Genomic DNA, 25,770 nt, shown 5'->3' with positions numbered 1-25,770 from the left:
CCAGCCAGCATGGCCTTGCTGGCAAAGGTTCATTGGACCTGGAGTCCTGGAAGATCCAGAGGGGCACGGAATCCCCACCCTGACATAGATCTTAATACTTTTTTATAATAATAATAATAATAAAACTTACTGTCTAAATCACTTTGAAATTTCCCATCTTCCATGTTTTAAAAAAGTAACATCTTGAAAGGCTGGACTTGTACCTACAGCCCCAAAATGCAAAAAATCTTTTCCACTGTTGTGTGGGTTTTTTTAATTAAAAAATCCAGTTTATATATCTATTAAGAGAAAACATTATGAAAATGATATATAGGTGGTACATAACCCCAGTCAAGCTTGCAAAGATTTACCATGTGCCTGACAATAAATGTTGGAAATGTAAAGAAACTGAAGGTACATTTTTTCATCTTTGGTGGACCTGCCCGAAGATTAAGGCATTCTGGGAAATGATCTATAATGAACTTAAAAAGGTATTTAAATATACTTTCCCCAAGAAACCAGAGGCCTTTCTCTTGGGTATTGTCGGCCAAGGGGTGTTAAAGACGGATATAACTTTCTTTATGTATGCTACAACAGCAGCTAGAATACTCATTGCGAAGTACTGGAAGATGCAAGAACTACCCACACTGGAAGAATGGCAGATGAAGGTGATAGACTATATGGGCTTGGCAGAAATGACGAGCAGAATCCGAAACCAGGGAAGAGAAGCAGCGCAAGAAGAATGGAAAAAATTCAAGGACTATTTAAAGAAATATCATAAAGTTAATGAAAGTTAGAATGATGTTGGACTGGAAAGTAAATGGTTACTATTAGCAATGGTTAAGACAAGGAAAATAAGGAAGAATAGTCTAAATTTAAATTAAAATAAGGGAAGATTTGCTGAACAATCGATAAGAATTTGGAATACAGAAAGGGGAGGCATGAGGAAGTCGGGGAAGATAGGATATGAAATTAGGATATGAAATGATACATGTTTTTTGTTTTGTTTTTGTATGTTTATGTTTGTTGTATTGTGTTTATATGGAAAAATAAAAATATTTAAAAAAAATATATATATATATCTATTACTACACTGGAAATTTCCTTTGAAGAATAGTAAAAAAATGTTCACACATAGAAACCATACTTCTACAGCAGTAATAGAAAGTTCATCTGTTGTCACCAAACTCGTAGCTAAATATAAAAATGAAGATATTAGTCTCTCACCAATGAGCTAACAAGTCTTCTGAAGACATATGTGTAAGGCAACATAAAGGTCTGGGTTCGAGAGATCATCTAAACCATGGTTTAAATTATTAGGAACAAACTGCGGTGTACCTTGAGCTCCCCTTGTCCCTCTTCTCCTTCACACACAAGAGGAGAGTGAAAGCTTACACTTAAAACCACATTATTTATGAACAGTGCTTTGTTCTTTAAAAAAAACACACACCAACAATCCAGCTCAAACCATAGTTTCAGAACAGGTCACAATTCCCAATGCAATTCAAAACTTTGGTTTGTTCTAACATGAAAAGCTTTCACTCCTCTCTCGCACACCGAGGTAAAGTGGAAGTGCTCAAATTCAAGGCTGTCCTAGGTGATCATTTTTTTTTGTTTCTCTAAAACCACATGTAAGGAAATTCTAATAAAAGATTCATTTCACTGGGGATGAAAGGAAGGCTTTAAAAATCAGGTTCTCCTGGTCCCTCTAAACTGCTGCTACCGTAGATTTCGGAGAAGGGTTCCTCTTCATCACTGACATCTGTTTCACTGCTGTTCTCAATATACTTGTCTGCTGGAACTTTGTTCAGCTCCAGAAAGCCAGTAATGAGCTTGGCCACAGCTTCTACATCACTGTTGAAAAGGCACAAGCAAGAGTTAGCAATTCATGTGCCCACTTGAGGTGGTCACAAAAGTGCACAAAATATACAAAATATCACCGGCTGGTGGAGGCAGCAAAATTAAAAGTACTCCTTAAGTATCGCTTCCACTCAGGCCCGACCACAGAGCAGGAGAGATGCTGGGCCCAGGGCAATTCACACTGTGTTCCCCATTAGCTTCATTACTCCCCTGGTGATGGTCCTGATGGTGTTTATTAAGCTCTCAGACTGGGGTGTGTAGTCAAAATGTGCAAGGCTTTTGTGTTCTAATCACATAGTGGCTGCATGAAGACAAGCATATCTCCCTTAGTAAGCGAAGATATGAGCATGCTTTGTCCCCCAACACGCAGCTGCTTCACTCCTCCCTTCACACAAGCAACCAAACAAGCCAGGAAGTCTCAGTTAGTTTCCCTGTTATGTTTGAACCAGAAAATTATGATTAATGGCTTTCAAACAAGCTCATGCTAAGGGAGCAGGGAAGGAGCTCTCTGTGGGTGCACAAGGCTTAAAAGGCATTTAATATGTATGGTGCTTTCAATGGTAGCTACTTATGTGGCTCCATAGCTCTTAGAATAATTTCTATCCAGAGAATCTTGTCCTTGTAGTTGTATACAAAGTTCAGTAACAAGACAACATAATAAACATCCAAATTATTTTTGATGTTAGAAGATTTAGGACAGAAGGAAATACTTGTTCAAACAGCACACAGTTGAACTATGGAATTCGCTACCTGGATGGGTTTAAAATGGATTCGGACAAATTCAAAAAGGATAAAGCTATCAAGGGCTATTGCAGGCTTCCCATGAGCATCTGGTTGGCCACTGTGGGAATGGGAGACTAGACTAGATAAGCACTGGGCCTGATTCAGCAGGGCTCTTAAGTTTTCTTTTTTAAACTCAGATTTTGAAGAACTGTCTCAATTTATTTTTTTACATGTCAACTTCAATGTTATCCACACCTAGGGTTCATAGTGCCAGAACAGTATGCATGCAACATGTTCATCAACTGCAGTATAGGTTAGAATGTACTACAATCATGAAAATATACCCCAGCTTGTTAAATACCAACCAAAATATACAAGTTAGTAGCTTCGTGGCATATTTCCACTGTAAGCAATTGGTGCAGAAGAAGTTGCATGCCACAGCTACAACTGAGGCCATCATATACAACTCAAGAAAAGGTAAAAGTAAAGGACCCCTGGATGGTTAAGTTCATTCGAGGCGACTATGGGGTGCGGTGCTCATCTCGCTTTCAGGCCACAGACAGCTTTCCAGGTCATATGGCCAGCATGACTAAAACACTTCCGGCGCAACAGAACACCGTGACAGAAGCCAGGGAGCACAGAAATGCTGTTTACCTTCCCGCTGCAGCGGTACCTATTTCTCTACTTGCACTGGTGTGCTTTCGAACTGCTAGGTTGGAAGCAGCTAGGACAGAGCAATGGGAGCTCACCCTGTCATGGGTATTCGAACCGCCAAACTTCTGATCAGCAAGCCCAAAAGGCTCGGTGGTTTAGACCACAGCACCACCCGCATCAAGAACTGTAAGTGGCACAAGGTCAACTAGATTATTGAAAGTCAAATTGTCTGCCTAAGGTTCAGTGATGCTTTCTCACAAATCCTGAACCATCACAGAAGAGAAAATTCATACCGTACCTTCTGCAGCCCATCACTGCACTCTGCGTCAAAGGGTGTGAAAACCCAGTGACGAATCTCAGGACAACTAGGTAGCCCTTCCCAAAGTAGCGTACTTTCTCCTCTTCCACATTCACAGCCCGAATTTCATCCAATGGAACCACCACTATTTGACAAAGGATCAGATTATTGTTAGCACTGTGATTCCAAGCAACATTTGCTGTGTTCTCTGAAACATTACACTCCCATATCCTACACTCACAGTAGTAAAAACAGTCCAGCCTTCCTTTCTTTTTTTTTTTCTTTCTTTTTTTTAATAAATTTTTTATTGGTTTTTCCACACATAATACAAAACAATACAATACATGGACATACAAACATATAAACACGTATACTTTCTTAACCTTTCTTTTCTTGAACCTTCTTTCAGCGACTTCCCCATACCTCCCCTTTCTGCATCCCTGTTATCAATCTTTTCAGCATCCCCTAATTTCAATATAACACTTTCTTTAGATCTTATTTCTCATATCCAATTGTTAATCGCTGCAATTCTATTTTGCATTACCCAAAACATTTTAGCATTCATTAATTTTACAACAGTTCTTAAGATAGATTTTAAATTTCTTCCAATCTTCTTCCACCGTCTCTTTCCCTTGGTCTCGGATTCTGCCGGTCATCTCCGCCAGTCCCATATAGTCTATTACCTTGGTCTGCCATTCTTCCAGTGTGGGTAGTTCTTGTGTCTTCCAATACTTTGCTAACAGTACTCTTGCTGCTGTTGTAGCGTACATAAAAAACGTCCTATCTTTCCTTGACACCAATTGGCCTACCATGCCCAGGAGAAAGGCTTCTGGTTTCTTCACGAACGTGCATTTAAGCACCTTTTTCATTTCATTATAAATCATTTCCCAGAATACCTTAATCCTTGGGCACGTCCACCAAAGGTGGTAGAAAGTATCTTCAGTTTCCTTACATTTCCAGCATTTATTACTGGGCATATGATAAATTTTTGCAAGCTTGACTGGGGTCATGTACCACCTATAAATCATTTTCATGATGTTCTCTCTCAAGGCATTACATGCCGTGAACTTTATGCCGGTGGTCCATAACTGTTCCCAGTCAGCAAACATAATGTTGTGACCAATGTCTTGTGCCCATTTAATCATAGCTGATTTAACCGTCTCGTCTTGTGTATTCCATTTCAACAGCAAGCTATACATTCTTGACAAATTCTTAGTATTGGGTTCCAATAGCTCTGTTTCTAGTTTTGACTTCTCCACCTGGAAGCCAATTTTCCTGTCCTGTTTGAAAACTTCATTTATCTGATAATAATGAAGCCAATCTCTTACCTTTGACTTCAATTTCTCATAGCTCTGCAGTTTTACTTTTCCCTCCTCCTGTTCTACAATTTCCCAGTACTTTGGCCATTTGGATTCCATATTAAGTTTTTTCACTTCCTTAGCTTCCATTGGTGACAGCCACCTAGGGGTTTTGTTTTCCAACAAATCTTTATATCGAATCCAAACATTGTACAATGCTTTCCTAACCATGTGATTCTTAAAGCCTTGATGAATTTTTACCTTGTCATACCATATATATGCATGCCAGCCGAATCTGTTGTTAAACCCTTCCAAGTCCAAAATGTCTGTGTTTTCAAGAATCAGCCAACTTTTCAGCCAGCAAAACGCCGCTGATTCATAATACAGCTTTAAGTCCGGCAGGGCAAACCCCCCTCTTTCTTTTGCATCAGTTAATATCTTAAATTTTATTCTGGGCTTTTTGCCCTGCCAGACAAATCTAGATATATCTTTTTGCCACCTCTTGAAACAATCCATTTTGTCTAAAATCTGCAATGTTTGAAACAAAAACAACATTCTAGGCAGGACATTCATCTTAATAACAGCAATTCGGCCTAACAAGGAAAGTCTCAAATTTGACCATACTTCTAGATCTTTCTTAATTTCTGACCAGCATTTCTCATAGTTATCTTTAAATAGGTTCACATTCTTAGATGTCAAATTAATCCCTAGGTATTTCACCTTCTTTGCTACCGTCAAACCAGTTTCACTCTGAAACTTCTCCCTTTCAGCAGCTGTTAGGTTTTTATCCAATACTTTCGTTTTCTGTTTGTTCAATTTAAAACCTGCTACTTGACCAAATACTTGTATTAGTTCTAACACTCTTTTCGTACTAGTGTCTGGCTCTTGTAAAGTTAAAACCAAGTCATCTGCAAATGCTCTCAGTTTATACTGTTTAGCTCCGACCTGAATCCCTTTAACCAGCTGGTCCTCTCTAATCATGTTTAGTAAAATCTCCAGGACAGATATAAAAAGTAGTGGGGATATTGGGCATCCCTGTCGTGTCCCTTTTTCAATGGCAAATTCTTCTGTGACCACATTATTTACAATCAGTTTTGCTTTTTGTTCGGAATAAATTGCACTTATACCATTTTCAAAACCTTGGCCTACCCCCATCCCTTGGAGATTCTTTTTCATAAAACTCCAAGAAATATTGTCAAAGGCTTTCTCCGCATCCACAAATATTAATACTGCCTTAGTATTAATATTAACTTCCAGTAACTCCATAATGTCTATTATATTTCTCACATTGTCTGACAAATGTCTTCCTGGAAGAAAGCCCGCTTGGTCTTTATGAATCTCCCCCACCAAAACTCTTTTCAATCTTTTTGCCAAAATGTCTGCAAAAATTTTATAATCCACATTAAGTAATGATATAGGGCGGTAGTTCTTGACCTGGTTCTTCTCAGTCTCTGTCTTTGGTATAAGTGTGATATAAGCTTCTTTCCACGATTCAGGTGCCTTCTTCCCCTCCAAAATTTCGTTACAGACCTCCTTCAACGGTTGCATAAGCCATTCTTTCAAAGCTTTGTAGTATCTGGAGGTCAGTCCGTCAGGTCCTGGAGATTTCCCCAATTGCATATTTTGAATGGCTCCCTCAATTTCTTGATCAGTTATCTTCTGGTTCAAAATCATTCTGCTTTGTTCAGAAATTTTTTGTAATCCATATTTTTTAAGAAATTCTTCAATTTCTTTTTCGTTCACCGGCCCTTGTGCATAGAGTCTCCTGAAATAGCTCTGAAAACAGTTTCTAATCTCGTTTGGTTTATAGATGTTCTTTCCCTCCACTTCTAAATTGGTAACCGTATTCTGTTTTTGTCTCTTCTTCAGTTGCCATGCCAAAAGTTTCCCACATTTATCTGCCGATTCAAATGTCTTTTGTCTCATTTGTTTTATTTTCCATTCTATCTCTTGATTCATCAGTTCCATATATTGTCTTTGGTGAAACTTAATTTCTCTCAAAATTTCATGAGATTTTGGTTTAGATCTCAATCTTTTTTCTCCTTCTTTTATCTTTTCCATGATCTTATCCTTTCTCTCATTCTGTCTCTTCCTTTTTATGGCATTCTGTTGTATTAAGAATCCTCTCATGACAGCTTTACTTGCGTCCCAAACTATTCTTTTTTCCACTTCTGTTCTCAGATTTATCTCAAAATAGTCCTTAACCGCCTTCTGGGCCTTTTTATATATCTCTTCATCTCTAAATAGGGAGTCATTCATCCTCCATCTGAAGGAACCAGCTGTTGTTGGGTTCATTTCCATCTTTACAGCATTATGGTCGGAGCAAGTCTTTGGGCAGATTTCCACTTTCTTGATCTTTGATGCCATCCCACTAGTTATCCATATTTGGTCAATTCTAGTCCAAGTCATTTTTGCTTCAGAGAAAAATGTTCCCTCTCTCTCGAGAGGGTTCCTTGTTCTCCAAATGTCAATCAGGTTCATATTGTCAGTCATTTCAAAAAAGGTCTTAGGTAGTCTCCCATCCTTGGAGATCACCTGTTTTTGTGCTTTGTCCATATTTGTAGAGACCACTCCATTCATGTCTCCCATTAATATTACATTGTAATCCAAAAAGTCTATTAGTGTCTCATGCAATTTCTTGAAGAATTCTGACTTCCCTTCGTTTGGTGCGTAGACTCCTATTATCAATATTTTTTCTCCTTGTACTTGAATTTCAATTGCCAAATACCTTCCTTGTTCATCTTTAAATATTAATTTAGGGGCCAATTTCTCCTTTGCATAAATCACCACTCCTCTTTTCTTCACTTTATCCGACGAAATAAATTCTTGTCCTAATCTTTTATTAATAAGTAATTTTCGATGTACTCTAGTCACATGGGTTTCCTGTAAACAAATCAAGTCCAATTGTTCTTTTTTTAGGATGTGAAAGACTTCTCGTCTCTTCCTAGGAAGATTCAAACCATTACAATTCCAGCCTTCCTTTCATGCTGCTGCAAACTGCCTATCATTATTTTAAGGACCAACAGAACTAAATGAAAATGCAACTGAAGCAATGGAAAGTTAGGTTTTCCAAATCCTTCACCAATAATTAGTGGCACAGAATGTTTTTTTCTTACAACCTCAGTCTCAACATCCATTAAAAACAACAAACCCTTATGGCAGCAAAAATTCGTTGTTCAGAATAATATATATATCAGCCATTAATTAAAAAACCCTCTAAACAATGTACATAAAATATAAAACACTCATCAGTGATACAAAGTTAAAAGCAGCAAATATTAAAAAGTGTGTGAAACTCAATTATGAATCTGGATAGACTTGCTGAAATAAAATCATTTTTATCACGAGTCTAAAATGGTCTAGTCAGGGTGCCTGCCTAATGTTAAAAGGCAGTTCTAAAGCATATGTATGTGCTGTGACACTGAAAAATTGACTCCACAACAATGTCTTGAAAGGGTTGTGCTTCAGAAACTGAATCAGACACTGAGCTTAGATTCCCAACATCCTGGTGCTAGCTTCCTCATTGTCCAGGATAAACTCTTCACCCTTCCCCATAACTAACATATTTTCATTAGTACAGTGTACACACAGTCCTGGACTCAAGACGGTATATATTTGGTTGCTGCACAACACATGTGTCATATTGCTACATTTGTGGCTTTACCTTGTTCATGACCTGCCCTTGACAGGGTCAGCAGCTTCTTGTAAAGGTTGAATGTCTTTAGGAAAACTTTTCCTGAATCCTTTTGAAATATAGCTTCCTATGCAGGAAAAAACAACAACCACCATATCACAGCATAGAATCAACTGTGGGAGTGTGGGAAAATAATTGCTTTTTTGAAAGGCAAAGATAAGGGCAAGGATAAGTATCCCACCATTAACGTCAATTATTGTAGCAGTTAAGTAAATACATAATAACAGATGTTCACTGCTGTCCCATTATTGGATTACACCAAATAAGCTTGTTCCCAGGTCCTTCTCCCAAAGTGAAACCTACCAAATCTCACATTTTTCACAGGAAGGCTTAAGACGCTTTTGCTTTCTCTCACGGCATATACTCTGGTAGATTAACTGAGAACTTGCTTTGGCCCTTTTCTGGGATACTGACAAGCAACATTAACAAAGCATTATGGACAAAGCAATCCGAGCAAGCATTTGGCTAAGGCAACCAAGGCCCCTATTCCTAGCACGCTGCTTACCTCCCACTCCTCCAGATTTTGCACAGCTACGAAGAGACAGCCGGCAAGATAGAAGAGTTTCCATCCCAAGCTGTCTGAACAGAAAATATTTCAAATTAGTTGCAAACATCTAAACCACACCCACCATTAGAACTGGTATCTATCCTTCTAAATCCTTCTAAATTGAGCTATTTATCTCAGCTAGTATCTGTATTGAATATGTGTGTGCTATTGTTTTAAACCACAGTTGAACCTTGGAAGTCGAACGGAATCCGTTTTGGAAGTCTGTTCGACTTCCGAAACGTTCAGAAACCAAAGCGCAGCTTTTGATTGGCTGCAGGAAGGTCCTGCAGCCAGTCGGAAGACACAGAAGCCCCGTCAGACTTTTGGCTTCCAAAAAAATGTTTGAAAACCGGATCACTCACTTCTGAGTTTCTATTGTTCAGGAGCCAAGACGTATGAGTGCCAGTGCGTTCAACAAACAAGGTACGGCTGTATATCATTGTTTTTAATTGTTGTATATATGCATTTGTTCTAAGTGTTGCTGTACACATATTTTTGCTATTTTGTACATTGCTTTGTGACACCTCCATAGGAACAGATTCATAAATAAATTCAAAAACAGTAAAAGCAAACACATTTTGTAAACTAAAGAGGTCACCTGTTTGGTAATGAAGCAATTATTTCAGTACATTACACACACTGTGCTAGGCAGAGGCATTCAACTTTCTGTCAGCTACAGCTTTGCAGCAAATGCAGATATCCCCCTTTTAAGCAAGATCCTGTTTTTTACAGGCTTTCAAAACCTTAATGTTGGAGTGCTCTGAAGCTAAGTGCAAAGAGACAGAGCCTTTTTCAGCTGTGATCCTGCCCCCTCCCATCTCCCCACGACAGAAGGCCCTCCCCATGAGGCTTACCCAGGACTGAAGTAGATGTCCTTTCAGCCCCAGGCAAATATTTTATTTAACCAACTTTATTTTCCAATATGACATATAAACTGTTCTTTTAACTACGATTATTTTTATTAGCTACTGCTGGGTTTAATCATGTTGCTTGGCTTTTTACTGTTCAGCTGTTTTCATTGTTTTCCTTGGTTAATTAAGTAAGATTCAACTATAAGCTTCTAGCAATTATTAAGCTTTACCTTCACTATAGTAAGCAGCAGCCAGACCTACAGAGGAGATTCCTAGAAAGAGAAAGGAGGTATATGAATTTAGAATTTACTTAAAGCTACGTAAATAGTCTTAGCACTTTGCTCTTAGAAAAACAAGTTTTATGCATGTGCTGACAGGCCTTTTAAATTTCAGTGTTATTTTTCGTAAATAATAATAGTAATAAATTTGAGTTAACTATTCCACTGAACGCTATAACAATGATCCATTTAGGCAAGTGAGAATAAAATCTTACTTGAAATCCGAATAAGGAGCCAGATATCAAATTAGGCCAGTTGTGTGACATCACTAATGACTCTAAGTCTGTTATATCATCATGAAACTTTCAGAACACCTTCAGAACACCTTCAGAGTTTTTCCAGTTGTGTATTACAACTTGTTATATGTCTGATCACCCTGTGATCTTTTGGAAGACCATTGCAATCTGTCTTGATTAGGCTTAGAGGACTTTCTCAAAGATTATAATGTGTAACATGGAAAGACAGCTGGAAATATAGTGTGATGCCAATAACAAACCAAATGCATTCATCTGCAACAACTGCATTATCTTACTGGCTACTGACGATTTCCAGAAACAATTGCAATTACTGTTGGTGGGAGTGGAGCAGAAAAATACTGTTGGGGGGGGGAATAGGGTTGTATTCAAGTAACTTTTCTTCAGGATAGATCCACTGGAATCCAAGGGCCTGAGATAGCCATGATCGTTCATTTTCATTGGTTCTACTCTGAATAAAGGGTGGGTGGATACAACCTTAGGTTACTGAGCTTTGGACCTCCTTTACATTATGGAATATTGGCTTGCAACCAAAGTAATATTCCAATCAATATGTAAAATCTAATCCCACCTGTACAATATCCTGCCCATCACATGAAATCCAAGCCTCGCTCTCTATATTCACCACAGATTTCCCTGACCTAAGGGGCCATAAAGGCAAAAGTAGAATGTCCTCTCCAGCAGTAGTGGCCAGTGCAGCGGCAAGGGAGGGGCACTGCTATTCTCCCGGCTTCCAAACAGAGCACATCACTAGTGCTTACTGGCCTAACTAGTAATGGTTGGTGGCGGATTGGCTCTACCATGCTCCGGCACACTGAACCTGGTTCCTGACACTTCCCCCTTCAGTAAGTGCCGGGAACACGCTGTGTTTGGAAGCCAGGAGGGTAGCAATGTCCCACCTATGTCACCACACTGGACACTATTGCTGTCCAGCAAGCTTTTAATTTGGATTTGTTTTAGTAGAGGTTTGTTTTAACTCATTTTTTAAAAAGGGAGTATCAGCTCATACAAAACTGAAGACTTACCTACAAGGAGAGACCAAGATCTGATACCAGGTGATCTCGTCAAATGAAGAACAGAGTCTGAGTGGTCTTCAACCAACATATACATCTTGGGAAGTGGAGGCAAATCTACAGAGCTCCTGAATACTCACAGAAGCCGCCTACAGAATGACAGGGAATAAAACCAACTGAGACACTGTTTACAGACCCTTACCCTTTATACTTTGAGGCGTACCTCAGTCCCATGTTAAATTTATGTGTTTTATTATCAAGCGGAGAAATTCTGTGAAAAGTACAAATGCATACACCTAGTAATAGGCCAATCAAATTCATGTACTTTAAAGCAGAATGTGCACTCTCAACATCTGAACAGGTGAAGTCAGAGGTAGCTTTTTCAGTCATATGTTTAGTTTAACTTTAACAAACAGAACCTACATTCGATTTTCCAACTTTTAAAACCAAAGTTGAAACTTTTGTTTTATACTGTGATAGGAATTTTATGGTCTTAGATATATGGCAACGTTCATAACCACACGTACATAGATCAGCACAGGAAAGCCAACCTGGAACCATTTTGATTCCTAAACTGAGCAAATGTTTCTCTGCATGGTCAAAATGGAAAAGCCTCCCCATTGTCTCTTCCTTCACAAATCCTGTCTTAATCTGTGTTTGAATAAGGGTGTGAGCCTTATCATTACAAAAGACTGCCCAGGCTCCCCAAGAAATCCAATCAAGTAACCTGCCAGACAGGAAATAAACAAAGCAACAGGAGAAAACAACATGCAAATGTTCTGTTTTAGACCGCCTTATCTGAGGGGTGGTCTTAGGTTACACCCCTTCTGTGATGAATGCATAATGTTTCTGGGGGTGGTCTTGATCTAGAGGATGGGAATTTCAAAAGTCTTTATAAGCCCTTGCACAGCATTTTTGGGGGTCCTCTTCCTCTCCTGCGTGTGAGGGGAGTACCCTGTTGCAACAGATCAATAAAGATCAAGCTTACTAGCTGCTTTGCTTCTCAATATTCTCTGGTTGGCCTCTGTTATTTTCTCCTACCAATAGGGAACCTATGTAAGGACTCTATATGTGCTCTTGGATACCCCATAAGGGAAAAGGGCATATTTTTATTTACAACAATACCTTTCTCAATATCCAAGTCCTAAGAAAGTAGAACAAGTGAATGGATATTCTTACATGTGGAGTTAGGAGGTAGTCCACCACACACTAGTTTGTCAGGTCTATATTCAGAGAACACTATGGCATGTAATATCGCAAATGAAGTGGGTTGGTGGGTAAAGGAAGCAACTAGTCATCCATCTTTATCATCTATAATACCCCCAAAACAAAAACACATCCACCAGAACCAATGTAAGATCACACTGTAGCAAAAACAGGAAATGTACAGCAATATTATAAAACAGAGGCAAATTGCGACTTGGCAGCCGCACCTTCTACTTTTAACACAAGCACGAGACAAGAAAGAGAGCTTTCCAGTTTCGTCAACTTCATTAAATGCAAAAGCACCACCCCACCAAAGCACTTAAGAAATCTAAAATTCGCTTTCTGCCTTGTGCATAATTGCATCGCTGAGAGTATCACTACTGAGCAGCGCGCACATGATTTTAAAAGTAGAAGGGACAAAAAGGGAAGTGTGCGTAGGCATTTACCCCCCCCTCCTTTGACCATTTTTGTGTGTGTGCTATGCAGTCAGAAAACAGTTCTGGGAACTGGACCACACCAGGTCCCCCCTGCCCAGCCTCCTTCTCCTACTATTCAAGAAGAGACGTCCCCCACTTTCTTTCCCCGTTAACAAGCCCGTTAGCGGACTCCGGTCCCGCTCCCCGCCCCCCATCTCGCCCTCTCGCTCCCACTAACTGCCACCCCCTTTCGATCTTCGGCCCTCTCCTTTTCCGCCCCACTCCCGATGCTCCCACCGCGCAGCCGCCTCCACCCTCCCTCTCTCTGGCTCACCTAAGACGTCGCCTCCCAATTTCTTTTCGGGCGGGAAACGCTCCAGAACCATAGACGTAAACCAGAGAGTCCTACACAGTCAACCATAGAGAGGACAGGGAAAGAGAGAGATAGAGCGTATCCCTTGAACACCATAGATCTATATCTATTAGAAAGCTCTCATGGAGGAGAATCTTCTTCCTCTTTTTACGGTAGATGTGCGATTGTTTCGCAGCACCGCAGTGAAAAGCAGCCTGTGCTTCGCCCCCCCCCCCGCACCTCACTGTTGTTGCATATGAGGTTTTTGCATGGGCTCCTATGTCTCCTTGTCCCACACGAGAACACGCACAAGAGAAAACTACGGAGGCGGCGTAGCTCCTTGCTCGTCTCGAGAAGGCGTTTCCCCCTTGAATCATCGTTGGTTAGTCCAATTGAAGTTGGGCATAAATACAGTATTTAAAAAATCATCATCATGTAGTTTCTGTACTGAAGAGTTTTTGTTTTAATTAAATTTGAATTCTCAGAATGACAGAACAAAGTACTGTACCTAATTACCTTTTAGCATGCATTTCCAGGAGACAATATGAAGACAAGCTGTGTCCGCTAGAGCAACTATAAATGCGCTCAGGAAGCTATTTGTGGCACACAGCTTGCCAGACACACTGTTGAGTGATAATGGGACTGCTTTTACTTAGGCAGAATTCAAAAAATTTGTAACCAAGAATGGAATCCGCCACATTCGTTCCGTTCCTTTTCACCTGGCCACTAATGGCCAAGCTGAATGCATGGTCCGTACTACCAAAGATGTGCTTAGGCCCGTAGTGCATGGAGACTGGACTCTCCGTTTAGCGGAGTTCTTATTGGCCCAACACATCACTCCAAGAGCCGGCCGGAGCCCTGCGGAGTTGCTTATGGGGAGGAGGCTCACTACCCTCTTTGATCATATGCACCTGACTGGGCTCTTGAGCAACAGCCATCCACTGTGGTGTGGGGGACTCCAAGAGGGTTCTCCCCGGGGGACACTGTATGTCTGAAACTATGGGCCCAGACAGGGTTGGCTCCCTGGTATCCTTACCCGTTGTACAGGTCCGGTTTCCTATGAGGTAGGGTTGGAGGGGGGACTGGTTTGGAAGAGACACCTCGACCAGATCATAGCCAGGGCACCTTCGAACACGGAACTTCAAGCGGAACCAGAGGACAGAGAAATGGGTACTTCGGGAGATTCTGTGCCCAGGCCAGGGTGGGAACCAGACGGGTTGCCGGTGACTGAGTTATCCCAACAGAAGGCGATTTCAGGCTGGAATCCTCAGTGGCTCCATCAGCAGTGACACCTTCAGAGCCGGCCTCACTGACCATACCGGAGGAACCTCCTGGGTCACCTACTTGGGCACAGGAACTGTGATGGTCCCAGCAGGAGTGGAAAAGGCTGACACACCTTGATGACTATGTTTGTTCCTTTTGTTAGGAAGGTGGGGGGAAGGAGTGTTATGTATTGGGTTTAACACATTTTATGTTACAAGGCGGGTTCTAACCAATCGTATAAGCGTTGGTAGACGAACATTCTAATGGCAAGTAAGCGCATGCACTTTCAACTGTCAATGGTCAGTTCATGCTCGGCATTGTGTTGTCCAGTCAGTTCAGTTCTTGTTTTCCTATGAGTGAGCTGTTGTCACCTCCCAAATGTTGAATAAACGTAGTTGAGGAACTTATACTGCCTTGGGCTTCTGACTTTTTCTGAACATTTAACAAATTAAATTTGAATTCTCAGAATGACAGAACAAAGTACATAATTACCTTTTAGCATGCATTTCCAGGAGACAATATGAAGACAAATACTCAAGTAGCACACTTGAGTTCAAGCCATTGCATGGAATAAGAGCAGCACCGGATTTAGATGAAGAGGCCCTAGGCTATTCCACTTGTGAGGCCCCTCCCCATCCCCCACCCTCACAACTAGAAGAAAATGGAAGAGTGTTATAAACAAAATTGAGTGAAGCCAAGGATGATGACGGGTATTTAAAATTCTACAATTCACCTATACATAAATCCGGCACTGAATAAGAGGCATCAATTTATATAATTAGCCAAGGTACAATGCTTTTATCCTTTTATCTAGGGGATTTCTAACATCAAGTACTGGAAACCAGAAATGTGTGGTGGTTCACTCCATTGTAATCATGTAGTATTCTAGCCCTTTCCAGAGAGAGAATAATGAGTCAAACATAGGTAACAGTAGGGGGGGGGATCTAAGCTACATTTCAAAACTTTAATAAAGCAAATTGTGTCATGATCCACAAATTCATGGGGATAGCTAGGCAGGCAAGCTAGGAAAGTTGTTCAGGCTGCCATTGATCTTACTTGGTCTCCTAAAGTTGATACTTAATTGCCACAGGTCAACAGACAAGTCTAGCCCCTTACAGGGATGCTGTGCTAATTACTGCAGGAATGCAATGGAAGTGTTTTGATTTCATTTGCATGCCTGAGATAAGCCAGCATTATCATCCTTGTATTCCAGTAGCCTCTCTTCATTTAACACTGTCACTGTACAATTAGGAAACCAGTTAACCCATCATCTGTTTCCCCAGCATGCACTAAGGCTGAACAGAGAGTGCCTTGCACCCAACAAGGTTAATGACTGAGGTGAGTATTGAACCAGGGACTTATCATACCACTCACTAGTTAGACTCTTGGCAGTAAACTTCAACAGCTTGGTCCAGATTATCTCAAGGAGCATCTTTCCTCCATAGCAGAGGGTGAAGTAGGCTGCTTCCGATAACACTTGATGGGGAAATAGATGAAGGCACTAATTGGCTTCTAAATGGTGCAGCAACAGTTTTAAAAATGTTGCCTTGTAGCAAGTGAGGGCATTGGAATCCGTTTCAGGTAGTAAAGTGCCTTGGGCTGGCATTACTTTTCCATTTACACCCTCCTACCCATTAAGGTCTGCTGTCTTGAGACCAAAATTGTTCCTTTAAAGTAAACATTCATTGCCCTTAAAGCGGATGCTTCTTTCCGCAATCTGCATGCAATCTAGGAATGGCAGGGCTGGCTGGTGCTGCCTGGGCCCAACAGCCTACAGGCCACAGCCACACATTGCCTACAGATGTATCTGTACAGTGGAAATATTGGCATGTGATCAACCAGACTGTTGTGGAGCATGCCATAAGGCAGCCAGAGAACACGTGAGTCCAAAGTGCACCTGCCTAGAAGTGCCTGTTGAGCAAAGGTTACATTTAACAACACTCCCAGCCCGTTTAAGCAGGTGAGCCAGGAGACATCAGGAAAGAAAGAAAGAAAGAAAGAAAGAAAGAAAGAAAGAAAGAAAGATCACCAACAAATCTAACTTGGAAGAAAGTGATTTCCCCCCAGCATTTCTTAAATTAGATCACAACTACTCTAATGGAGAGCTTGATGCAAATATGAACTCTATATAGCATCTCAGAAGGGCTTCTTCACATACAGCCGATTAGAACATAACAGGATTGTTATAATGTCGTACAGGGTTTCACTAGCTCATCTAATAGCTCTACAATTATGCACAATGAACAAGCAATTCCATTTTAATTTCCCTAAGTGTTCCTATTGATGAGACAGAAATAATAAACATTCCTATTTTTGATGTTTTATATCAGCCTCAACTTAGCCTCTCCATGTCAGAGCAGCTCAAGGTTATTCAGAAGCTATTGATCTGGGGTTGCTATCCTAAGTCAACATCCCTTGTTTACACTTGGAAATCCAGGATGTTTTAGCTACTCTCCCTTGTCCAGCTCCTCTGCACTCCTTGGATGGTTATGTTCTTGCAGAAAATTCCTCAATCCCTATATAACCTTTTATAGGATATCTCAAGAGATATTCTGCCTTCTAGAACTCCTTACTTTCAACTCACTTGAGCCTCTGATTCAGTTCTTACCCATGTAATAAAGTACAGCATGCACTACATGAAAAGGTTATCTCAGGGTCACTGGTCATATAACCAAAGGAAATGAAGTCCTGGAAGTCAAATAAAGAAATGCAAAACATCTCTGTGTATATGTGGGATGGCAAATGCCCATTAACACCTACTGATCACTTTGTGAATTTAAAACATGAAATATCAAAACTAGTTCTCAATAGGTTTACTGAAAACGATGTTTTGACTCAATGCTATGAAGAACAAATGTGCACGCTTACATTTTATTTATTTATTTAACAAAAGTTATCTACCGCTTGTTTGTAAAAATGAAACAAAACACCTCCAGACAGTTTACAAAAGTTGTATCATTACTAGTGAACAAAATCCAATGTCAAATTTTCAATCTGCTTTCCTATCAGTTTTGTTTTGTTTTGTTCTACTTTATTTTATCAAATACAGTACTCATGAACCCAATTCCAAGGAACACAGAACTTCCTCTGCCCAGTTCTGTGTTGGGAAACAGCATTAAGCATGGGCAAGAAGACAATTAAATGATGGATAGGTGGATTCTTCTAATGGCATCGGCCTTCCTGGTTGCCATTCCTGCTTTGTGTTCATTGAATTTCAACTACACACATAAAGATGAGGATCAGCAGAACTTGGTTTAGGCTGCTGTTTTACCACTTCTAAGTATGTTGTTGGCATGTTTCAACTGTACTGTATTTTGATTCTTTGGAGGCTGCCCTGGCAACTTCTTAGGAGACAGGATAAGCCTATTGCAGAAGATGAGGCTTTCAATGGTTACTAGCCAGGATGGCTATGTTCTATCACCGCTGTCAGAGGAAGCATCAGAATATCAGTTGCTGGAAACGCACTGTGGGGAGAGTGCTATTATGCTCATATCCTTCATGTGGTCTTCCCATAGGCATCTGGTCAGCCACTGTGAGAACAGCATACTGGACTATGTGGGCCTTTGGCCTGGTCCAGCAGGACATTTATGTGTTCTTGTGATAAAAAAGGGAAAGGGGCCCCTGACCATTAGGTCCAGTCGTGGCCGACTCTGGGGTTGCGGCGCTCATCTCGCTTTATTGGCCGAGGGAGCCGGCGTACAGCTTCCGGGTCATGTGGCCAGCATGACCAAGCCACTTCTGGCGAACCAGAGCAGCGCACGGAAATGCTGTTTATTTTCCCGCTGGAGCGGTACCTATTTATCTACTTGCACTTTGACATGCTTTTGAACTGCTAGGTTGGCAGAAGCAGGGACCGAGCAATGGGAGCTCACCCCGTCGCAGGGATTTGAACCGCTGACCTTCTGATCTAAAATGTATGCATGGGGGACATGCATATTTCCAAGTAATTTCTTCCACAATGTACACCTAGACCTGCATCAGATAAGTGCCAATAAGAAACGACACCTTTAAGGAGCCTTTCTAAAGAGCACAACAGCTTTGAAGCTCAAATGTTAGGCTAAAAGTTAAGGATGTTCGGGTGGGGTGGGGTGCAGGTAGTCAGAATCATATCCTGGATTGTTTCCAGAAGAAATTAAGAAACTCAAGCTTTCAGGCCTATGGCATTGCCATAGGAACTGACTCCTAGGGACAAGGTCCCTTTGTCCCCAATAAAATAGCCCCCCCCCCAAGTTGATGGGCATTGTCATTCAAATGGTGTGCATGTGCTACGTCTTGTGATCGATTATGCAGGGTGGGGCATGTCTGCCCCCTCCCCCAATATTTTTTCCAAGTTGGTACCTCTGGGCATTTGCTATTGGTTGGCAGCAGCAAGCAGAGAAAAAGACGGAGCATCACAAGCATATGAGAGATGGTAAAGCCATCTGGGCAAATTCCTTGTGCTCAGCAGACAGGAATATTCTGCACCTGAAGCATCCTTGGCGGCTGGCAGTCTAAAATAGATTAAATTGATTAAAATAAAAAAAAGCACAGGAGAAGCCGACAGCAGAATGCCAGAACGGAATTTAATGGGGGGGGGGGGGAGAGAGATCAAAGTCGGGCGTGAGACCCAGCTGCTGTTGTTGGCATCATACCGTAATCCTCGGATGGACCACCCTCCTGGCGTTGCCAGCTAGGGAGAAAAAAAACACCATAGCACGGTGCATGAGGACATATTGAAATTGCGCCTTTCTGCCGCACGGGGGCGTTGCCCCCCCCCCGCGTTTCCACCCAAATGCTTGGGACTACGTGACAGCTCTCAAGTCTACAATGAACGCTTGCAAACGGCGGGGGAGGAGGAGGGAGGACAAACAGGACTATCCCAAAAACAGGAGGAAAAAAGAAGAGCTCTCTGCACCTTACTTAGGAACCGTTCAGGACCCCGCGCTTGTGTCCTGGGCCGCTTCCCCGCTTCCTCTCTTGTCCTAGCCTCATGCACCAGCCTTTTGCCCTGGCGAGGTTCCCTTTCTCCTAGGGATGCCCTTTGTGACTTAAGTGAGTTTTGCAACAAGGTACGGTGCCTCTGCTTTTCTCCCTCTCTCCCCCCCGCCCCTCATTCCTTTGCATGGTGGTCGTCCTGCTGTTGCAGCGAAGCGTGGCTCCTGTTCATGTTTTAAGGGGTTTTCCCCCCCGGTTCTTCTGCATCTGCAGCCGCGATAACCAGTGCCTGTCTGCTGGTTGCTTAAGATGTTATAATTGCTGGTTTTTATGCGGAATTTGCCATGATGACGATAATGATAAGGAGTAGATTGCTCTGAATTTGTGCCAGTCTCCATTAAGGAGGATCAGAACCCGGGACTCCCACAAACTGCCACACACGCAGCCAGTCTCGTTATGTAATCCCTGAGATCAACTGTTAGCCAGGCTTGGCTATTCTTTTGAGGCAGATATTAAATGCTTAAACCGAAAAGGAGACCCCACAGAATGCAGGAGATCTGGTTTGATCATGGGAGGCAGAGGCCAGTTAAGCTGGGATCCAAAGCATGGTTTAACGGCTCTTTACTTGCAGGTAAACGTGTTTAGGGTTGGGCTGCTGAAGGCAGGGTTGCTTTGTCGTGCAGACAGACTGACGTGTCTTATGCATGCATGTGGGTAAACCCCGCTGGTTCCCATGAGGACATGTGGCATAAATAGCCCTCGTTATTAAGGGAACCAGGGCAGGTCGTTCTGCTCCATATTTCCGAACGTATGATGAGTTTGTGCACCAAATTATGTTTGCATTACGGATGGGTTTTCCCCAGAGGTATCCATTGCATCTACCACTCAGTTGGTCCAGGTATCTCTTAACCTTGGCTATTGCTGGCCAAAGGTAAAAGAGACTTGGCCAGGGAACAGCAGATGATATTGGTTGTAGCAAACAGGCAGGTACCAGCAGCCCTGGTACCCTGGGAACGTTTATATTCCAGTGGGGGCAGGTGTAATTCTTCACTTAGGTACCTCCCACGTGCTAAACAAGCAATGAGTTGTCATAAATGACTCTTACCACCAACCAACGTTCCAAGATGATGGAGACTGCTGAACTGTACTAGATCTTCCCCCTTCGTAAGGTGGGGGGGATGTGAGATTCTGAAATTAAGGGCATCAGACATTTTCTGTGGCAGAAGGGATACCTGGGAATTGTAGCCACTGGTAGCATCAGCTCGAAACGCACATAATAGAGAACCCTTTTAAAGGCAGAAGTGAAGGGCAATTGCTAGCCTGGTGCTCTGAGCCCTTGGGAGAGAAAGCAGCTGCTGTAAAAACATGTCAAACTGAGTGGCGGGCATTTAGTGAACTCCCAGAGATGTCTTCTTGATTTGCATTTTTCACATCCTACATTTCGAAAGGAAGCTGTGCTATCCATATGGGAGAGGATTTGCCAAGTTCCTTATAGTCACTGAGCAAGGCAAAGTTGTATATATCTGAGGTGGTGCACACACACGCGCACACACACACTTGTGCATCTTCCTGACTCACCTGTGTCACCCTGTGTCTCATTCATGCAGTGCTCCTGCCACGATGTCTGAAAACCATCTCCTTTCTCTCTCTCTCTCTCTCTCTCTCTCTCAGCTCCAGAGAGACATATTATGGCTATCAAATTAAATTTTTGTCTTGGTTTCATGGCAAGAGAAGCACGTTGTTGCCATTGTCTATATCGTACAATAAAAACATGCCACGCTGGAGCTAATCACTGATAGGGCATGAAACATATTGCGTTGTGATCGCCTTTCCATGTCAGATAAGTTGACTGCAAGCACTTAGTGCCCTTTAGTCAGTTCTGCAGTACTGAAGGATCAAAAACTTCCCCCTTTCAAAAGCGAAAGAGGTAGGGCTGTCAGCTGAGCAGTCAAGACATCCCTCTTTCTCGGTTTCTCATTGGTTCCAGGAAGCCTTGTTCAAAAAGAAGTATTGTTTATAAGGGGGCTGGAAGGCAGTGTAAAGTAAAGGGCAACCACCATCTCGCTTCTTCTTGTGCTTTTTTCTGTTTCAGGCAGGTGAAAAGCAGAGGCATCTGCCTCCTCTTCTACATCTATTGGATGCAAATATAAGAAAGCGATCCAGCAACGTTTGGCGTGAGGCTCGGCTTAGCAGCATATAAACCACACACCAAAGAAAATTGACACAAAGAGACCTGCAAATGAAGTGTGAAAATTGCACCAAAAAGGTGAGTCGGTCATTTCCTTATATAATTCTAAGGTTGCACATGTGCAGAGAAGTAGGTGCCCTTGAACTGTGTGTGACTTATTCCTGAGTAAACATGCCTAGTGCTGGGCTTTGCAGTTGTAATCCTGTGTACCCTTAACTTGGGGAAAGCCCCACAGAACCCAGTGAGACATATTTCCAAGTGTGCAGTCAAAGGATTCCAGCAAGTTTCACAGACTACTTGGATGTAAGGGTTTTGTTTTGGATTCCTCACCTTTTGCTTTATCTAAAAAGCAAAACCTTATTACTAGGCTGCGATGAGGAGTGCTATCACGTCACCTGTCCCAACACTCAAATAAATTAAGATTCCCTTCTAAATTAAGGCAGTCCTTCTACATACACAGGGAGTTGGGAAAGTCACAGTATTTTATTTTTTAAAAAAGTATCAGTACTATTGAAAATACACAAACAGGTATATATTGTTACAGTTGACATGTTCTAGTAAGAAATAGAGTCCATTTTTCAATCAAGTTGCTTGCCTCACAATTTCAGTGAAATACGTCAGTTAGTCTGTCCATTTCAGAATTTAAAGCGATCACCCTTTTATCTGCAAGAGAAAAGGTGTTTCCAGTGTCAGTCCTACACTATCTTAGCAGCCAGCCGTGCTGCATTATAACAAGTTTTGAACGGTATTTTAGGCTATTAAGTTACTTCTTTTGTGGCCATTTTGCTGATTCTTTCCAAATCACCTTCTTAGTTACTTTATTATCAGTTAGCTTTGACAGGGCTGAGTGCTCAGATTCCTAGATATACACTTATGTGCTGGCTTTGCATTTTGTGCCTTTGCATTTTGCCCTGGGGCCTCTCGAGAACCAAACTTGCTCACAAACAGTACCTCTGTGTATGTATGGCTTAACTTTGAAAATATGTACTGTGCACGCAGGAGCTCGATAGGGCAGCCTACTTTGCACCACCTTCCCCATCTTGTCAAGCCGCCTAAGGTGGACAAATACCTCTTTTCGGAAAGCTATGCCTTAAGTGTTTAGAGTGTTTTTATCACCCAGGAATAATAACTTATGCTTTGCAGAGGGGGTAACTATATTGGTTTGTTGCAGCAAAACAAACAAAAAGGCACATTAAAGATTTGCATTTATTATGGACTGGAGAAGATTGTCATAATAATAATAATTTTGCTGGCTTAAAGTACGCCAAGAGTCTTTTCTCTTTCAACACAGAATTTGTTACTATTATTATTCAGGACTGTCAGCCATGAATGTCTGAGTTCTCTGCTTCTCTGTTTTCACTCATTTCCACTTTAACTTCCAGACTTCTAACTAGACTGGTCTCTTTTCCCCTGTCTTTTCTTCCTTCCCTCCCCCGCCCCCACTTGACACCCTCTCTGTTGAGATTTAGGGGCACAGGCTTATCTTTTTTTCTTTTCTTTTTTACTTATGTAAAGCACCCTAAATGACCACAACAATAATCAGACATGTCAACTTCTACCTGTCATTTGGTCTAAGTATACAGTGGAACCTCAGTTGTTGAATGTAATCTGTTCCGGAAGACGGTTCGACTTCTGAAATGTTTGACAACCCAGGTGCAAAGGGAGAATGGTGAAAATTTAAAAATACGCCGTGGAAGCCGTTCGACTTCCAAGGTGCATTCGAAAACGGAGGCAATTACTTCTGGGTTTTTGGCATTCGCAAACCAAAACGTTTTGCTTCTGAGACACTCAAAAACCGAGGTTCCGCTGTATTGGGAAAATGTAGCTCCCACAAAATGAGGGTAGGCGTAGCAATGTTCTATCCCATCTTGTTCTGGGCAGCTGCTTTGATCAGGGATTTTGTTTTTTCTTTCCAACTAAAGTCTATGATTTGTTTCAGGAATGTAGTAATAAACAGAGGAATGAAGACCGGCAAAATACACCAGCTGATGTTCTCAACTCAAATGATGAAAATGAAGAGGTAACACTTTTGGTTTAATTTCTAGCAATACAATCTATATGTACATGTCTATTCAGAAGTGAGCACCCTTGGGTTCAAGGGGCCTCACTCTCAGGTGTGTGAGGACAGGATTACATCCAATATCATGTTGTTCCCAATCCTCTTAAACTTAGCCATGATGAGTTTTGTTGTCTTGGAGCCATTGTGGGACCCCCCTCTTTCCTTGCACACTGCTGGTTTCTGGTAAACATTGTGGTTTTTGGGTTAGATTGTGTGTTTATTAGAGTGCTTTACACAGTTGAAATGTTGCAACTGTTAACATCCCAATGATGAGATGATCCATAAGGCAAATGCACATTCCAAAATGTTTAGAGGATTTACAATTAAGGTTCCACATTTTGAGTTCCCTGAATAACACTTACGCCAGTTCGGGTTGATGGGAGTTGTAGTGCAAAACATCTGGATGACACCAGGTTGGCAAAGGCTCACCTAACCATCTAAGATGTCATTTCCTCAGCTCCTTGCACTAAATTAATTTGGAGAGCTTCATTGACAACAGTAAGGTAAAGGTAAAGGGACCCCTGACCATTACGTCCAGTCGTGGCCGACTCTGGGGTTGCAGCACTCATCTCGCTTTATCGGCTTCCGGGTCATGTGGCCAGCATGACTAAGCCACTTCTGGGGAACCAGAGCAGCGCACGGAAACGCTGTTTACCTTTCCGCCAGGGCGGTACCTATTTATCTACTTGCACTTTGACGTGCTTTCGAACTGCTAAGTTGGCAGGAGCAGGGACCGAGCAACGGGAGCTCACTCCGTTGCGGGGATTCGAACTGACGACCTTCTGATCGACAAGTCCTAGGCTCTGTGGTTTAACCCACAGCGCTACCTGCGGCCCAATTGACAACAGTACTTGCCATTAAATAAAAATAATAATTGAAACATTTCTCTATGTACAAAACAATCTGTTAAATAAAGGAGGAGCTGCCATTCTTATCATCACAGGTTTACAAGCTATCCATAATGCCAGAGGTGCCTCACTTCTGTATTCTTGAGGGCCAGCCGAACCCCACGCATTTGTCTAGGGGCTAGGAGTGTATTTTGCTGAGCAACTTGCCCCCGTCCCCGTCTCCCAGAGTAGTCAGGCTCAGTATCTGCCACTTAAGCTGTAAAGGCTTCACAGGTGTAAAGAAATCTGTACTTTGGCATATAATTGTATTACTGACAAATACAAGAGCTATATAAAAATGCTAAGTATGGCTACCTTGTATCTCTTGAAAATATTATTATTTTACTTACGGGTAATATGCTTGAGTGCCAGTGTGATGTGGAGATTCAAACCCCCACTTAGCCACAAAGCTTACTGAGTTATTTTGGACTGATCACTGTGTCTAGGCCTAACCTACCTCACAGGGTGTTGTGAAGGTTAAAGGGAAGAAAGAAACGCAAATACTTGAATTACAGGGCAGGGCGGAGGGGACTCTTCCTTCTCCCTTTTTGTCACGGCCTCATAGCAACTATTTTCAGAAAACTTATAAGGAAGCCATGACTGACGGTGAGGACGGGAGTGTCAAGAAGGGGGGCTGCTTATGGATTTTATTATGGGCTCCTTTACCTTTTCTACCACAATTCAAGCAGCACCCTCTAAGCTCCTACATATGTTGGCAAAGCCTTCCTTACCATTTTGAGAAGAATTAAGCTAGCTCCGTCTTTGACTTGCTGTTGTTTTTCCTTTACAGAAAAGTGAATTCCATAAGTTGGCTAACGCTAAAATATTCCTTAGCGATTGCTTAGCTTGTGACAACTGCATAACATCCGATGAAGCAGTCCGAGTGTTCCAGCAGAATCAGAAAGAGCTCTTCCATGTACTGAACCTCAATAAGGTAAAAGGAATGGTGCTTGCAGGTACATGCGTATGAAGAAAACATGCTATCTTAACATGGAAGATTGAAACAATTGCTTGTTCCCATGAATACCCCCCTTCC

The 25,770-nt window shown here is 41.9% G+C and overlaps 2 protein-coding genes across 7 annotated transcripts in view; one reads left to right on the top strand and one right to left on the bottom strand.

The window, feature by feature from the left end:
* Nucleotides 1–1,583: 1,583 nt before the first annotated feature.
* CYBC1 (cytochrome b-245 chaperone 1) lies at nt 1,584–21,577 on the bottom strand. 4 transcript variants are annotated; one of them, XM_083597993.1, is made up of 7 exons: nt 21,179–21,577; nt 11,462–11,598; nt 10,135–10,176; nt 9,012–9,085; nt 8,477–8,573; nt 3,515–3,659; nt 1,584–1,833 (listed from the first exon to the last, which is right to left on the bottom strand). In XM_083597993.1, the coding sequence occupies exons 2-7, from the start codon at nt 11,544–11,546 to the stop codon at nt 1,662–1,664; spliced, it is 615 nt and encodes a 204-aa protein (XP_083454119.1). In that variant the 5' UTR covers nt 11,547–11,598; nt 21,179–21,577; the 3' UTR covers nt 1,584–1,661. The 4 variants fall into 4 exon arrangements, with proteins under 4 accessions (XP_083454119.1, XP_083454116.1, XP_083454118.1 ...); XM_083597990.1 differs by lacking the exon at nt 21,179–21,577 and adding an exon at nt 13,406–13,495; XM_083597992.1 differs by lacking the exon at nt 21,179–21,577 and adding an exon at nt 12,883–13,412.
* The window catches only part of NARF (nuclear prelamin A recognition factor), a 28,236-nt gene continuing 21,887 nt past the window's right edge, over nt 19,422–25,770 (top strand). Inside the window, exons 1-4 of one of the 3 annotated variants that reach the window (XM_083597931.1) lie at nt 19,422–19,734; nt 21,693–21,866; nt 23,728–23,808; nt 25,525–25,668. In XM_083597931.1, the coding sequence (XP_083454057.1) occupies nt 21,840–21,866; nt 23,728–23,808; nt 25,525–25,668 (252 nt within the window). In that variant the 5' untranslated portion in view covers nt 19,422–19,734; nt 21,693–21,839. Of the gene's footprint in view, nt 19,735–19,881; nt 20,232–21,692; nt 21,867–23,727; nt 23,809–25,524; nt 25,669–25,770 lie in introns of those variants that run through there. The other 2 variants (XM_083597933.1, XM_083597932.1) reach the window with 2 other exon arrangements.

The sequence above is a fragment of the Podarcis filfolensis genome (assembly GCF_964270895.1).
Source record: "Podarcis filfolensis genome assembly, chromosome: 2".
Classification (NCBI taxonomy): Eukaryota; Metazoa; Chordata; class Lepidosauria; order Squamata; family Lacertidae; genus Podarcis; species Podarcis filfolensis.
The sequence above is the reverse complement of the archived record's forward strand: the minus strand, read 5'-3'. Positions and strand labels throughout refer to the sequence as shown.

What these genes read in the sequence shown, in the direction of transcription:
- CYBC1 (XM_083597993.1), bottom strand. Translation starts at nt 11,546, where the DNA reads ATGTATATGTTGGTTGAAGACCACTCAGACTCTGTTCTTCATTTGACG. An exon ending in ATCTTGGTCTCTCCTTGTAG is followed by an intron (nt 10,177 to 11,461) that starts GTAAGTCTTCAG and finishes TTCTCTTTCTAG; the next exon opens with GAATCTCCTCTGTAGGTCTG. An exon ending in AAGGGCAGGTCATGAACAAG is followed by an intron (nt 3,660 to 8,476) that starts GTAAAGCCACAA and finishes TTTGTCAAATAG; the next exon opens with TGGTGGTTCCATTGGATGAA.